Source organism: Narcine bancroftii, chromosome 2 (genome assembly GCF_036971445.1).
Source record: "Narcine bancroftii isolate sNarBan1 chromosome 2, sNarBan1.hap1, whole genome shotgun sequence".
In the NCBI taxonomy this organism is placed as follows: domain Eukaryota; kingdom Metazoa; phylum Chordata; class Chondrichthyes; order Torpediniformes; family Narcinidae; genus Narcine; species Narcine bancroftii.
Window position 1 is genome coordinate 194977015 of NC_091470.1, and position 16524 is coordinate 194993538.

The 16524-nt window shown below is 45.7% G+C and overlaps 1 protein-coding gene across 4 annotated transcripts in view; it reads right to left on the reverse strand.

Annotated features, from left to right (window-relative positions):
* Positions 1-16524, reverse strand: part of LOC138754898 (uncharacterized) — a 92672-nt gene that overhangs the window by 6166 nt on the left and 69982 nt on the right. For 2 of the 4 annotated variants that reach the window (XM_069919866.1, XM_069919864.1), the window contains exons 18-22: positions 13527-13601; positions 10116-10242; positions 8340-8471; positions 3298-3425; positions 669-789 (exon numbers count right to left, since the gene is read on the reverse strand). In XM_069919866.1, coding sequence (XP_069775967.1) covers positions 669-789; positions 3298-3425; positions 8340-8471; positions 10116-10242; positions 13527-13601 — 583 coding nt within the window. The remainder of the gene's footprint in view (positions 1-668; positions 790-3297; positions 3426-8339; positions 8472-10115; positions 10243-13526; positions 13602-16524) is intronic. The other 2 variants (XM_069919865.1, XM_069919867.1) reach the window with 2 other exon arrangements.

Genomic DNA, 16524 nt, shown 5'->3' on the forward strand with positions numbered 1-16524 from the left:
AAAAATATATGTGTATTTTTTGATTAATGAAACTAATTAGCAGTTTATAAACTACATACATAAATATTATTTTGTACATGTATTTCTTAAAATTTTTATACATTTTTTAAAGAAAATGTACACCAGAGCATGTAGTATTTTTTTTCCACATCTTGTGGCTCTCAGATATCTGAAGTTTATCGTCTTACGTCAAGCAGGTTTGGCCACCCCTGCTCTATGGGAATCAAAGGAATATAACCAGCGTTCAAGCCAGCACCATTCAGCAAGGTATGAGCAAAAAAAGCAGACAGGAGCTGAATTCTTCCACTTTTGTGTTTTTTCTACAATCACAACGTCTGCAGACGTTCGTGTTTCAAGATATAATTTTCCAATCCGGCATTGTCTGTAAGGAGTTTGTGCGCTCTCCCCGTGCCCGCGAGGGTTTCCTCCCACCTTTCAAAACGTACGGGGGCTGTAGGTTAACTGGGGAATTTGAGGCAGCATGGGCTCGTGGGCCAGAAGGGCCTGTTATCGTGCTGTCTGACTAAATTTAAAAAAAAATTAATATTTAAAACCATTTCAAGTTGCATCACCTTCGTGATGTTTTAGAAAATTCCCAGAAAGAATGACTTTCATCAGGATGCATGGTTTATTGAAAGAGCCTATATTTTAGTTTGCAGATGAAGTACCTCTTGTTTTTCTGATTCTCCTGTATCCAAACACCAGCAACATCCTTAAGCAGCTTTTTAAGGTCGATGGCAGAGACTTCAGCCGGAAGATGTTTAATACAAAGAGTCTTGTGATCAGTTTCTGCAATGGGAAAAGAAAACTTAAGTTGCAAACCACTATCTTCCCTGAACACCTGCCAGTAGTGAAAGGTCGGAGATACAAATACCATTCAGAAATGATATCAGGCAAGTTCAATACCATCACACTGTACATGTACGGCCTGTCATGGTCGTATACTTATCAGGAGCGGTGCTGGCCGCCACTGGGGACGCCAGCGATGCGACACACGGGGATAATAGCGCGCACGCCTGGGTGTGTTAAGTGTCAGTCTACGGGCGATGAATCTCGGATGCAGGAGGAGAGTGAGGGTGTCAGGATCATCTGGTGGCAGTGAGCCAATGAGAAGGTCAGAGTGATTTAGCTGGGTGGTGTTTGGGGAGCTGAAGAATGCAACGTCGTGTCTAGTGAATAACGAAAGAAAGTCGGCTTCACAGTGTGCTGAAGGAAATGAGTGAGGGTATTCTTTATTTGTAAGCTGTGGGAAATCAGAGCCATTACAAAGCCGATGAAATGGCGTTCTCTGGTCCTCAGTACAAAAACATGCAAACACAAGTGCTCTTGCATTTGACTTTCAACAATGTGGAAGCTGATGGCAGCCATTTAAACACGTGGAGGCCAACTACACCCAAATTACACGGTATTACACCCAATTACATGGAAGATGCTGATGCCGGCCATTTAAACACGTGCAGGCCAACTACACCTAAATTACACCCAAATTTCACGGTAGAAGCTGATGCCAGCCATTTAAACACTTGCAGGCCAACTACATCCAAATTACACGGTATTACACCCAATTACATGGTAGAAGCGGATGCCGGCCATTTAAACACATGCAGGCCACCTACACCCAAATTACACAGTATTACACCCAATTACACGGTAGAAGCTGATGCCTGCCATTTAAACATGTGCAGGCCACCTACACCCAAATTACACGGTATTACACCCAATTACATGGTAGAAGCGGATGCCGGCCATTTAAACACATGCAGGCCACCTACACCCAAATTACACAGTATTACACCCAATTACACGGTAGAAGCTGATGCCTGCCATTTAAACATGTGCAGGCCACCTACACCCAAATTACATGGTATTACACCCAATTACACAGTAGAAGCTAATGTCGGCCATTTAAACATGTGCAGGCCAACTACACCCAAATCAACCGACAACCGACAACTGACAAAACAATGTTTTTGAAAGGGGGGAGGAAACCCAAGCAAGATACGGGGAGAACGAACCAACTCCTTATAGTCAGCGCCGGATTTGAACCTGGGTCGCTAGCGCTGCAATTGCGTTGAGCTAACTGCTAGGCTAACCGTGACCTCACTAAAACATACAAGGCAATGGAGGCGTAGATGGAGCCGTGGTGTTTTCTCGGATGAGTTATTGGGGTCAGGAGTCATTTAGGACAAATGATTGGGCACTTCATTTTTGGAGTTCTCTGCACTCACCAGAGATTTGCAGCAATACAACGCAACCTCACGACTCCTGAACTCAATCCCCCGATTAATGAAGACCAACATACCATAGGCCTCCCATCAACCCCCAAGGTTCATCCACACTGTTATGCCTCCTATCATTAACCCTGTACTCTGCTTTCAGGTTTGACCTGCCTAAATGCATCACCTCAAGACTTGACCCCGAAATGCTGGCCGATCATTGATGTACAACACGGTTAGCATGACGCCATTAGTGTTGGCAACCTGGGTTCGAACATGCTGTTGGTAAGGAGATTGTATGTTCTCCCCGTGACCTGAGTGGGTTTCTTCTGGGTGCTCCGGTCGCCTTTCAAAACCGTACGGTGCTGTAGGTTTAACTTGGGTGTAACTGGGCAACGTGGGTTTAAATGGTCCGAATCGGCTTCTGCTGTGCTGAATTTAAATTCAGTTTAAATTAAAAAGTTTATTAAATTCAATTTAAATTAAAAAGTTTATTAAATTCAATTTAAATTAAAAAGTATATTAAATTCAATTTGAATTAAAAAGTTTACCAAATTCAATTTAAATTAAAAAGTTTATTAAATTCAATTTAAAATTAAAAAGTTTACCAAATTCAATTTAAATTAAAAAGTTTATTAAATTCATTTTAAAATTAAAAAGTTTATTAAATTCAATTTAAAATTAAAAAGTTTACCAAATTCAATTTAAATTAAAAAGTTTATTAAATTCAATTTGAATTAAAAAGTTTACCAAATTCAATTTAAATTAAAAAGTTTAAATTCAATTTAAATTTAAAAAGTTTGTTCACATAGATGCTGTCAGACCCGCTGAGTTCCTCCAGCAATTCTTTGTCTGCACAAACTTGTTAGACATGATCCATTCGTGTATTTTGTTCTATGTGGGCGATAGAGGTATGAACAGGAGAGCGACGACAAGCCACGCTCCCCTCTGGCACCCAGCTAGAGTTTTGAAAATGACAGCCGGGCTGACGGAAAGAACCACTTCAGCACACTGTTGTGGGTTTGAGGAAGACCCCCGCCACCAACAAAGCTTTTAAATTCAGAGATTGAAGGCCAGCTACCACTGTGCAGAGCTCCCAGTTTCTCCACTTTGCTCAGGCTCACTGCTGGCCCCAGGATCTTCCATGCATCCAACTTCATTAGCTCGTTCAGGTCCTCCTCGCAGTGCAGTTCAACGCAAGCAGAGCATCTAAAATAGACAAACGTTTTAATCAGCGAAACAGAAGATAGGTCTAGGCCATTTGGCCCTTTCAGTCTGCTCTACTGTTCCAACACCCTTGGCTAATCCTTTTCCTCAGTATCATGTTCCACCCCATGTCTACACATTCCTTCATAAATACATTCAATAGAACTTGACAGCACAGAACAGGCCCTTCAACCCACAATGTTGTGCTAAACTAAATAAACCTACTCAAAAAAACTAAAAGGAAAAACACAATGCTGGAGAAGCTCAGCTGGTCAAACAGGGCACTTTATAGAGCAAAGATAAAGATATGGCTCCAGAGCTCAGTGGTTAGGACACTGGTCTTGTAAACTAGGGAACACAAGTTCGTTCCTCATTGGACGCCAGACAAAGTGGCGACTCTCTGTCTTAACCACATAACAGTTTACAGCACAGAAACAGGCCATATTGGTCCTCTAATATTTCTCTTCAAGTTTTTCCCCCTTACCCTTAACTTATGCCCTCTTGTTCCAACCTCCCCTGCCCTCAAGGGAAAGAGTTTACTCACATCTAGTCTATCTATTCCCTTCATAATTTTAAATACCTCTATCAAATCCTTTCTCAACAGTCTACGTTCCAATGGATAAAGTCCCAGTCTCTTTAATCTTTCTCTGTAGTCTAGATGTTGTAAGCCAGGCAACATCCTTGTAAATCTTCTCTGCACCCTCTCCACCTTATCTATATCCTTTCTATAATTTGGAGACCAGAACTGAACACAATCCTCCAAACCTGGCCTCACCAATGCCTTAAACAGTCGCAGCATCACTTCCCAGCTCCTATACTCTATACTATGAAGGCCAGCATACCATATGCCTTCTTAATCACCCTGTCTGCATGGGAATCCACCTTCAAGGAACTCTGTACCATAACTCCTTACGGTAGACAAAGATAAAGAATTTCATGCATGTAACGTTCTAAATGTAGTGTAATGTGGCAGTAATGGAACCTTTTACCTTTACATAGGTTACATGGGCTTGAGATGTTAATCAAGGATTGTACAAAATTTGGGCAGGCGTTCGAACACAATGGTTGGGGGGGGAGGAAAAGGAGCACGGTCCCACAGGCAGGAGGTAATAGATGGATAAAGGAGGGAGGGCACGGCAGTGAACCGGGGCGGGGGGGTGGAAAGGAGGGACGTCTCTGTGAATGGAGAGGGAAGGGGAGGCGAGGAAACAGAGGGATGGGGAAGGGAAGGAGAACGGGGTGGACTGGCAGAAATCGGAGAAGTCGACGCTAATGCCATCCAGTTGGAGAGCGTCCGGTTAGGCGTTGCTCCTCCAATTTATAGGTGGACTTGGTGGGACAGACATGTGAGTATGGGAGTGGGGTACAGAATTGAAGTGATTGGCCACAGAAGGTCCCCGTCACTGATGTGGTCAGAGCGACGGTGCTCAAAAGACTAAAACTTCTCTCCCTCAGAAACCTCTACTTTTCTCTCATTCATTTGCCTGTCTAAGGGTCTTTTTAATGTCCCTTGTTCCAGCCTCCACCACCACCCCTGGCAATGCGCCTGTCTTCATTCACAGCGAAAATCAATTCTCATCTTTCCTCTTATCATATCCAATGAACACCTTTTGTTTGTTGGTCAGGACTCTTCCCTCCCCCAGCCTTTAATTCAGTCTCCTGCCTGCTTTTTGCTTATACCTTGAGGAAGGGCTCTGGCCCAAAATGTCGGTTATATATCTTTACCTTCTGTGGACGCTGGGAGACCTACTGAGTTCCTTCAGCACTTACTGTGTTTTTAATGCATTCCAGGCACCCACCACTCTGTGTGGGAAAACATACCTCTGACGTCTCCCCCTAAATTTTCCTCCCCTCACCGTGTCCTCTGGTGTTTGTTACTCCTGCCCGGGGCAGGGGGGTGTGTGGGGGGAAGAAGAGAAACGGGACGCTGGTTGTCCACACTATCTATGCCTCTCATAATCCTGCAGACCTCTGTTACGTCACCTCTCCAAAGAGAAAAGCTCTGCTAACCTTGCCTTCTGAGTGAAGACATTTCTCATCTCACGTTGAAGTTTTTCCCCTTGCCTTCTCGTCTAAATACCTGAGAGAGGAGAAACATGCTCTCCACATCAGTTCTGTCAAGCTGACAGAATTTTGAACGCTTCAGTGTGGCTTTTATTTTTCAGGTCTTGAGTGAATAAAGGCTCAGTGAACCTAATCACTCCTTAAAACAGTCCTGACATTCCATTTGTCTGGCAAACCTGGGATTTGATCACCTGCCTTAAAATCCTAGATTATTATCGGGATTAACGTGGAGGTTTTGGAAAGGATGCTGCCTGGATTAGAGGGCAAGTGGTGAGACAAACTTGGACTGTTTTCACTGGAGAGTCAGAGGCTGAGGGGAAATGTGGTTTATAAAATGAGGTATCGGAACACAAAATTCTGCAGACGCTGTGACTGCAGCGAAAACACAGAGATGCTGGAGGAACTCAGCCGGTCTCAACAGCGTCCGCAGGAGGTAAAGATACATTACCGACGTTTCAGGCCTGAGCCCTTCTTCGAGGTGTGAGCGAAAAGCAGGCAGGCGACTGAATTAAAAGGGTGGGGGAGGGGGAGGGAGAAGGAAAGGATGAGCAGGGGGAGGAACACAGGCCAACAGACAACAGGTGCGAATTGGATGTGGACAAGAAGGGCGAGAATTGATGCAGGGGTTTGGCTCTGTGAATGCAGAGCTGGGGGAAAGGAGAGAAGGAGAAAGAAAGGCAATAGATAGGGTGGACAGCCAGCACTTTTTCCCCAGGGCAGGAGTAGCAAACATCTGTACAAAGGTGAAAGTTTATGGGAGATGTCAGGGGTAAGTTTTTTTTTATACAGAGAGTTGTGGGGGGCCTGGAATACCTGGCCAAGGATGCTGGTGGTTGGAACATAAGGGGCATTTAAGATACTTTTAGATAGGCACATGGATGGAAGAAAGAGGTTTTCAAGGTAGGAAGGGTTTAGAACATTTTTTTTTAAAAAAAGGAATATTGTGACAGAGTATATAGATATGTTTTTGGGAGGTAAATTGGGGCAGGCATTGTTAGTGTAGGTCACATACAAACACTTGCTCCAATTTATCTCTCAAAAACATATCTATATACTCTGTCACAATATATAGTTTGGCACAACATCGAGGGCTGCAATGTTCTATATTCTAATGAGAGAGAGAGAGAGAGAGAGAGAGAGACACACAAAGTTGGAGAAAGGAGACCTGGGAAAAAGGGAAGCTTTCTGGAATTCTTCAACAAGAGCATGAACTCGAGCATTGGGATTCTCAATACTACTAAGGATGGAAACATTGCCAACAGCATAGCTGGGTCACAGCATTCCTGTCTACACATGACTCCAGACAACAGCAACATCCTCCGCGTGGAGAACTGGAGTTCTGGGTCCAATTCCCTTTGGCAGCATAAAGGAGATCAGAATCAGATTTATTGTCATGAATGTGTGCCACGAAATTTGTTTTGTGGCAGCTATGCTGGGAATCACAGGTACAAAAATATCTGTCTTTGGTTCATTGGTCATTCAGGAATCTGATGGTGGAGGGGAAGAAGCTGTCCTTGTACTGCTGAGTGCTCGTCCAGACCCATAGGGAACCCCCTATGTAAACATATCAAAGGTAGAATGAAGACTATTATCTAATTAGGAAAAGGGGAGATGCAGAGAGACTTGGGTGTTGCTGTGCATCAGTCACTGAAAGTGGGCGTGCGGGTGCAGCAGGCGGTGAGGAGGGTGGATGCTATGTTGATGTTCATACTGAGAGGATTTGAGTCCAGGAGTACAGAGATCCTGCTGCAGCTGTACAGGGCCTTGGTGAGACCACATCTGGAGTACTGCGTGCAGTTTTGGTCTCCTTATCTGAGGAAGGATATCCTCGCCATGGAGGGGGTGTAGAGAAGGTTCACTAGACTGATACCAGGGATGGAAGGACTTGGATATGAAGAAAGGTTGGATAGACTAGGCTTGTATTCTCTGGAATTTAGAAAATTGAGGGGGGATCTTATAGAAACATAAAATATTCTTTAGACCAGACTAGATGCTGGTAGGTTGTTTCCAATGCTGGGAAAAACTAGAACCAGGGGTCACAGTTTAAGGATAAGGGGGAAGTTTTTTTAGGACAGAGATGAGGAAAAATTTCTTCTCTCAGAGGGTAGTGGATCTGTGGAATTCTTTGCCACAGGAAGTAGTTGAGGTTGGTACCTTGTCAATATTTAAGAGTAGGTTAGGTTTGGCCCTTGTGGCTAAGGGGATCAGGGGGTACAGGGAGAAGGCAGTAACATGGTACTGATCAGCCATGATCATATTTAATGGCGGTGCAGGCTTGAAGGGCCAAATGGCTGACTCCTGCACCTATGTTTCTTAGGGGGGGCGGTGGCATGGTTAGCGTAGCGGTTAGCGCAATGTCTTTACAGCGCCAGTGAATGGGACATTAGAACAAACTCCATGTAGACTGCGCAGGATTCGAACCCAGGTCCCAATCGCGGCAGATTCACACTTTACAGTGACAGCGATCGGGGACTGGGGTTTAAGTCCCGCACTGTCTGTGAGGAGTTTGTGTACGATCAGCGGCAGATTCAAAGGTGCTGGACCATGGGAGTTGCCGGCCTTCGGAGCACCTGAACTTTGGCCTTCATAATGAGATGCAAATGGAAGGCCTCATCTTGCTCATTAAATTCCAATAATTCCTCTCAGCAGCACAGGAGCTAACTCTGTTTCTCGGCCTTGATTCAACATTTCTATAATGACCAGACTGTCTCGTCATTATCAAGTTCCTGTCTTTGGGGATTTGTGGAATGCAAATTTGATTGCTTGGTATCCAAGATTAAAATAGTGAATACACCTCAAATGGGCTTCATCCTACACATGCAACTTATTTACTAATTTGGATTTAAAACTCACCTAAAAGATAGAGCACAGCACCACCCTTTGGCCCACGTCTGGGCCGAATGAAATGTCCAAATCAAACTAAAAGTCGCTGCTCGCACACGATCCCTGAACCTCCATCCCCTTTTCTGTGTGGCTGCGGGAGAGCTGGAGGCAAACCCATGGACATTCAGAAGGCTCTTTCATACAGTGTGAAAATCCCGAGCGTAAAGGCGGAGATTCTCTGCCCTTACGTTGGGAGACTTACCTCCAACGAATGCGCTGTGGCCGGCTCCAAGGCTCCGAATGCGAACCCTCTGGGGGGGCGGGTGGGGGAAGGGTCAGCTCTGCCGCCCAGCACGCATGTAATGTTGCTGCAAGCGGCTGACTAGGGGGTGGGTTGATGCTGTCATCAGCCTGAGACGCAGGAGCAGGATTTAAAAAAACCCCAACAGCTCGGCACGGCTACGAGGCTCCGCTCAACATGAATGGGACGCAAGACCGGCCTCTTAGGGCTACTCAGTGAAAGGTAAGTTTATATTTTTCCCTCCGCGCTTATAGCCAGCCTCCAGGCGAGACTTGACACGCAAGGGCCTAGTGACACTCTTTTGCTTCTGAGTGTAAGGGGCGCCGGGCAATTTCTACTGATGGCGAATCTTTGTCTGCCTTAATGCAGACTAAAACCAATTGCATGACAATAAAGGAATCTTGAATATTCATATCCCTGTGGAGGAGCTTCTCACTGTACCTGCTTCCACAGGACTCCTGGTAATCTGTCCAAGGGCCCACCGCTGTGTAAAAAGTTTACCCCAAATATTTGAACGCACAAGTCGCAGTGTGTGACTCTCGTAATTTTTATAAACCCTTCTGGGGCAAAAACAGGTTCAGCGACTTGTGGGAAAAATTCACTTAAATTCTGAACGTTATAAATAGGAGCAGGAGTAGGCCGTCTGCCCCGTCGAGCCTGCTCCGCCATCAGAATCAGAATTTATTGTCGTGAACGAGACATGAAATTCGGGGTTTTGCGGCAGCATTACTGGGCAAACGTTCATATTATGACCATCTTGCAACATTACTATAAAAATAACAGTGCAACAAAAGTGAGGCTGTGTCTTTGGTTCATCGTCCGTTCAGGAACCTGATGGCAGCGGGGAAGACGCTGTCCTTGTGCTGCTGGGTGCTCGTCTTTTCCTGTACTTTTTCCCCCACCGATGGTAGCAGAGTGAAAGGGGCATGGCCTGGGTGGTGAGAGCCCTTGAGGATAGGAGCTGCTCTTTTTAGGAGATTCAATGAGATCATGGCTGATCTGATGATCGACTCATCTCCACCGACCTGCCTTTTCCCCATATCCCTTAATTCCCCTTCTATGTAAAAAAATCTACCCAACCTGGTCTTAAATCTATTCACTGAGGTCACCACCACGGCTTCCATAGGGAGCGAATTCCACAATTCCCCACCCTCTGGGAAAAGCAGTTCCTCCTCATCTCCATCCTAAATCTACTCCCCTGGATCTTGAGGCGATGTTCCCGAGTTCTGATCTCCCCCACCCATGGGAACAACTTACTTGCCTCTATCTTATTTGTGCCTTTGTACCTATAAGATTCCCTGTAATTCTTCTAAATTCCATTGAGCACAGTCCTAATCGATTCAAATCTCTCCTAGGCTAACCTTCCCCCCACCCCCATCTCCGGAATCAACCTGGTGAACTTTCTCTGCACCGCCTCCAAAGCCACAACATTCTTCCTCAGGTAAGACCAGAACAGAACCACTTCAATTGGTAGCATCCCAGTGAAGATAAATCCCAACACTCACCTGGAAGGATAAAGAATGATCTTTTTGTAGCCAATCAAGCTCTCGTTTAGAAAATTGTCAATGGTCCCCTTCATCTTAGATGTTTTTCCACGAAATTCAATTTTTTGCAGGTAGAGACACCAAGAAGCTGCAGTGACAAAAGCATCAAAGGTTATGGGGAGAAGACTGGGGTGGTGGGGCAGGGTGGGAAAATGAATCAACTCATGGTTAAATGGTGGGACAGAGTTGATGGGCTGAATAGCCTTTCTCTCAACCTATGTCTTATGTGAAACAGTCACTTTGAACCTGTGTTGGTTAAGGTCACTGACACTAAAATAGTGTTGGATCACAAAGTGAATTGTTTATTGACATGCCTACTGAGAGATATCAAAAAGATTTAGACATCCAGCACGGAAACAGGCCTTTCCGGCCCATGAGCCCAATCACACCTGATTGACCTACAACCCCTGGCACCTTTTGAAGGGTGGGTAGAAACTGCAGCCCCAGGGAAAAACCCACACAGACACAGGGAGAACTTACTAATTCCTTACAGACAGCGCCGGATTCAAATTCCGGTCCCGGTCATTGCGCTAATCGCTATGTTAACCTCATTGTATTCCTATCTGGGCAAGTCAACCCATGCAGCAGGTAGTGTGTAAAAGGGAATGATAAACAAGCAAATAAACAGCAGTGTGGGGAGTAACGTTACAACAAGTAGTGCAGTTCACAGAGAAATGTACAGTTGAAAACAGTGCAGGGGCATCTTTTGCCAACAGGCCTACTAACAGCAGGAAAGAAATTGGCCTCAAACCTAGAGATCCGTATTTAAAGAACACGACAAGAGCGTGTGTCCGGGGTGGGATGGGTCCTTTCATATGTTGGCAGGAGGAAGTAGGAGTCGAAAGAGGGGAGGTTAGTTGACGCGACGACTTGAGCTACATTTACGGGCGGCATGGTTCGCGCAAGGCTGTAACAGCGCCAGAGACTCAGGTTCGAATCCGATGCTGTCTGTAAGGGGTTTTAAGTTTTCCCTGTGTCTGCGTGGGTTTTCTCCTACCTTTCAAAAAAACGCATGGGAGTTGTAGGTGAATTGGGGTATTTAGGCAGGAAGGGCCTGTAACCGTGCTGTACGTCCAAAGAGCACTATCTCCCAGACTCAAGGAAATGCAAGTCATCTTTAATTTCCTGTTGGGAAAGACTGAATGAATTGCTTATGCAAACACTCTGAGATTCTATTATTTATTAAGTAACATTTATTTAGTTTTATATATATTGCATGTATATTGTTTGTCTGTATGTGCGTTATGTCTGGTTGTGTGTCTGCATGGTTGCACCGAGGTCTAGAGAACAATAAAATTGAACTTGAATTTAAACTCGGGTCTCCTACTTCGATAGGCACAGTCCATGTGCAGAGGAACTGGATTGTGAAGGATGTTCAACTGTAACAATGGAAATTGGGAAAACTCTGTCCTCACTAATGCAGAGAGTCACTGAGAAGGAAAGGTAGATGGAGATTACACAAGCTCACCTTGAACATTCGCCAGAGCTCATCAAAAACCGAGCTGCAATGCTACCAAATTATTTGTGTAGCAGGGTGATTATAACGAATAACCCCATAGTTCACGTAGCCAGTTAGTGCGACGCTGTTACAGCGTCAACAATGGGAGCTCAAATCCGCCACTTGTGTGTTCTCCCTGTGACTGCGCGGGTTTTCTCTCCGGAAGCTCCGGTTTCCTCCCACCAGGGGTTGTAGGACAATTGGGTGCAATCGGGAGCCACAGGCTTGTGGCCAGAAGGGCCTGTTACTGTGCTGTATGTCTAAATATTTTTAAATATTAAAAATCAAATTCTGCTAAAGAAAATATGACAACTGGACAGCAGGGAGTAGTGGGATTATTGGGAAAACTCTGTTGGAGAGCTAGCAGAGAAATGATGGGCTAAGTGCGTTGCCCTCCACATGTGGCTTGAGAGAAAAGGAAAAGGTGTTTAGAAATTTGTGGGTGTCCAGAGGGGTGCATTATCCACCACTGAGCAGTATAGAAACGTCACATGGCTTTAGAGCATAGAAACAGGCCCCTTGAGCAACTTGTTGATGCCTACCAAGTTATCCACCCGAGCTAACTCCCGTGTTTGGCCCACGTGCAGTTGTTCGCAACTAGTAGGCCACAGCGGGTCTTTAAAAATGTTAAATAAAATACAGGTCGAAATGCATGGGACTAGAAGTGTTTCAGATTTCAGATATTGGAATAATGTGTTTAATAATGTGAATAATGTTTTGTACTTACCAAAAAAAAAGATCTCTGCTTACCAAAGAAGATAAATGCAGCATAAATACAGAGAGTAGTTGTGGGTGTCTGGAATGCATTGCCGGGGATGGTGATGGGTGCCTGGAATGCATTGCCGGGGATGGTGGTGGGTGCCTGGAATGCACTGTTGGGGGTGGTGGTGGTTTCCTGGAATGCACTGCCGGGGGTGGTGGTGGGTGCCTGGAATGCACTGCCGGGGGTGGTGGTGGGTGCCTGGAACATTGGGGACATTTAAAAGACTCCTACACAGTCACGTGGATGGAAGAAAAATAGAGGGTTATGGGGTAGAGAGGGTTTAGTACATTTTTTTAAAAAATGGAATATGGGTTGGCACAACATCGAGGGCTGAAGGGCCTGTACTTTGGTGTTCTATGTTATAAATACTAGAAATTCAGCTGAATGGCAAAAAACAGTGAGTAATGCACTTAGGACTGGCCGTTGGTAACCAACTGGAGCCCACTTGTGGCACTCAAAATTTTTTGGATTTTGGAGCATTTTGGATTTCAGAACTTCAGATAAGGGGTACTCGACCTGTAATTTAAATTAGATAAAGATGTGTTTCTTACAGAGCTGCCTTTGACTTGAAAATATTGATCAAAGTCATTGCCACTAATGGGGCGTGGCCTGTTCGGCCAGACATCAGGTGGGCCTTAGACAGAGAAAGATTGGGGACCACTCATCATGTTGAGCCCTCCCCTCATCTGCACCTCCCACTGCCTGGGAAAAGCAGCTAACGCACCAAAGGACTCATTACACCCCAGGCACACAGACATCTTTCTCCCTCCTCCCATCGGGAATGTGGCTCAGGCATGAGGTGTTTGTAAGCAGGTTTTCTCCTTTTAAAAAAAACTAACCATACATCAGAGTTACAGGCCCTTCTGGCCCACGAGTCTGTGCTGCTCAATTGACCTACAACCCCCAGTTCGCTTTGAACGGGTGGGAGGAAACCCATACAGACACAGGGAGAACGTACCAACTCCTTACAGACAGCGTGGGATTTGAACCCCGGTTGCTGGCGCTGTAACCGCTAAGGTTACAATTCACATCCCAGTTTGGGAACAGACGATTTTCATTCACGTGTAACACAAACTGAAAAAAAAACGCTATTTTTTCAAACGTTACATACTTTTCCTTATTTTCTTTCTCTTCAGAGGTTCAGCGTGGACTTTTAGCTCTTCGCTTTTCCCGCTTAAAGCAACTTCTCAGAGGGGGAAGAGAAGAAAAATACTTTAATGACAAAGCCCTTCACTGAATAACCACATTACAAGCTACAGGAGCAAGACTACTTGGCCACATAACAGATCACAGAGATTGAGAGCAAACAATTTCAGTTTTTAAAAAGGATCACTATTTTCTTCATTCCTGTTATTTTTGAACGACAGCAAGGCAAATATTTCGTCTTTCACTTAGTGGCCAGAATGGAAGTATTGACAGGAGCCCCATCGAATAAGAAATGTCCAAGTTATTTTTTCTCTTCCTTCCTCAGGCAAATTCAGTTTCTCCATTTGTTGACAGAAGGTAAAAATCACCTTGCCTACAGCTCCACACCATTTCAGAAGGCAATTAAAATTTATAATGGCGGTGCTGCTGCCACTGGTGTGGACGTGGGAGAGCAGAGATCCAGCGCTGCTCTTAAGGGTTCAGCCGCCTAGTCCTACTGACAGCGGCCTGCTCAAGGAGCCAATGGCCTTTGCCATGTAAAATCCTGCAACTGTGGAAGTTAATGCCCAAGTCAGCAGCACCTGCGCTCAGCACCAGCCACGAGGTGTTGCAAACTCCGGGGAGCAGCAGACCGGCCCAGGGGGCCAGAAGCTCCCCCACCCCCCCCCCCCCCCCACTTTGAGAAGGAGAAGCAAGCAGAAAAGACAGCCCTACTGGGAAGGTGATCACGGTGGTGGAACGGCGAGGGGGCTCGGCGGCTGATAGACCCACACAGGCTGTGCGGCCGAAGAACCTACACAGGCCGCTGGGCACTGGCGCATGGGAGCCAGGCATCAGAGCTGGGATTCAAGGGGGTGCCAAGGACAAAGAGAGCTCTCGAAGGGACCTCGGGCGCTGAAGGCTTCCTTATTGTGTCAGAGGTTTGAATACTGTGCGGCTGCGGGAGAGCTGGAGGTGAATCCACGGACACTCTGTCTCTGAAGGGACACTCTTTTGCTTCTCTTTCTCTTGTACTGTAAGGGGCCCTGGGCGAGTCTGATGGCGACTCTTTGTCTGCCTTATGGCAGGCAGGCGATTTCGTGAAATATTACACAACAATAAAAGAATCTTGAAAATCCACCTCATTGCTGGGCCTGGGCTCACTTTATTGCCAATGGGTATCGACTGCAGGTGCCACTCCCTGAAAGGCATGAATGAACCTGATGGTTTTTAATTCATGATTTAATTTATTACTGCAGATACAGGTTAACGTTGGAAGATTTAATAAAAGAGGGTGCTACAAGGATCAGTGCCAATGCCTCCAGTGACCCATGTTCAATCCAGGTGCTGTCTGAGTGGAGTTTGCATGCTTTCCAAATGACTGTGAAGGTCCCCCCTTCCACCCTGGTGGTTTATTGGCATTTCCTCCAGTGGGAGGAATCAGGGTACAGGTGTTGGGACATGTGAGAGGGCACGTTACTGGGAAATAAGTGGAGGAATGGGATGGTTCTGGGAGTGAGCATTGGCTCAATCAGATACTGTCATGTAATAGAACAGAAAAGTCAATGCAGCAGAATTCCCATTATTCAATCAACTGGAAACCCAAACCACTGGCAAAATAAAACACACACCGAGGTTTGTTAGAAGTTAAAAATCGTAAATATTCTCCACAACCCCCTTGATGAAGATGGGAGCAAACATTCAGCCAGTGGAGCGCCCCAGTCGTGCCCATGCCTGCAGCAGCTGCTTGAATAGAGATGCATTTGAATAAAATGGTGGTGCCCAGGATGAAGAGCTGGTCGATGCCACTCCCCGCTGGGTCGACTCTCCCAAAGTGTCTCCCTGTCCCCGCTTAATCTTTATTCGTATTGGGTATATTAGTTAAGGCTTTATCTGTAAACTTGGTGGGTGGGGGAGGGGGGGTAATTATGATGGTGGCACGGTTAGCGCAGTAGTTAGCACGACACTGTTACATCGCCAGTGACTGGAGTTCATATTTAAATTTTTTAAATTACAGGAAATACCTGATTAAAGTGAACTTTACATAATTTAATACTACAATATTGATTTTTTTTTCAAATTACATTTTTTTGTCTTTTAAACTGTGTATTCTTTTTTTTAAATTTTTTATTTTTCACACCATAAATCACATTAGCCATGATATACACTTTTTCTTTTTCACACATTTACAGTGACTTTTTCTCCCCCCCCCCCTCCCTCCTCCCAAGCCACCCCCCCCACCCCCCCCCTCATCCATTTTAGGTATACAATCTAGGTTGCATTAATTTAAAACTGTGTATTCTTAATGCGAGTGTAGTGGCCCACCGGAGGCTTGTCGAACCGGCTGAGTGATGTCTCAGCGCGATGACGTCATCTGGAACGTGCGGGGTTTGAAAAAGCTCTGTGACCGTTTGAGTAAACGACTTTTACTGAACTTCACTCAACTATTTTCTTGTTCTTCATTTTGCACTGTGACAGTTGATTAGTTAGGCATTTCACGTGGCATCCGCGATCCCCATAGGTGCCGGATAATAGGGATTCTACTGTATTACAGAAAATTGCCTTTAATCTGCTAAGGCAGATAAAACAAAAAATTGCCTGCCCCCCCCGCCCCACCCCCCCTACAATCAGAGAAAGAGAAGCAACAGAGTCACCGTATCCATGCATGGATTTGTCTCCAGCAGCCTCTGTGGCCATTCAATCCATCGGCAACCCGAGCTCAGGTCCAAATCTCCCACATGATCAGTAAGCCTTCAGAGCCCAGGGCCCTTGGGAAGCCCTTTTTACCCTCAGCGTCCTCTCGATTCTCGGTTCTGATACCTGGTTCTCTAGCCAGCCTCCAGCAGCCCACAGACGGGTCCGAGTCCTTTCGCCTCAAGTCGCAGCAGTCAGTGTGGGTTACTCGCCCGAAAGTCGCCAACAGCTCACTGGCCATATGCATCCATCACTGCAGAGCCTCTCACTGGTCCAACTGAATGAGCATG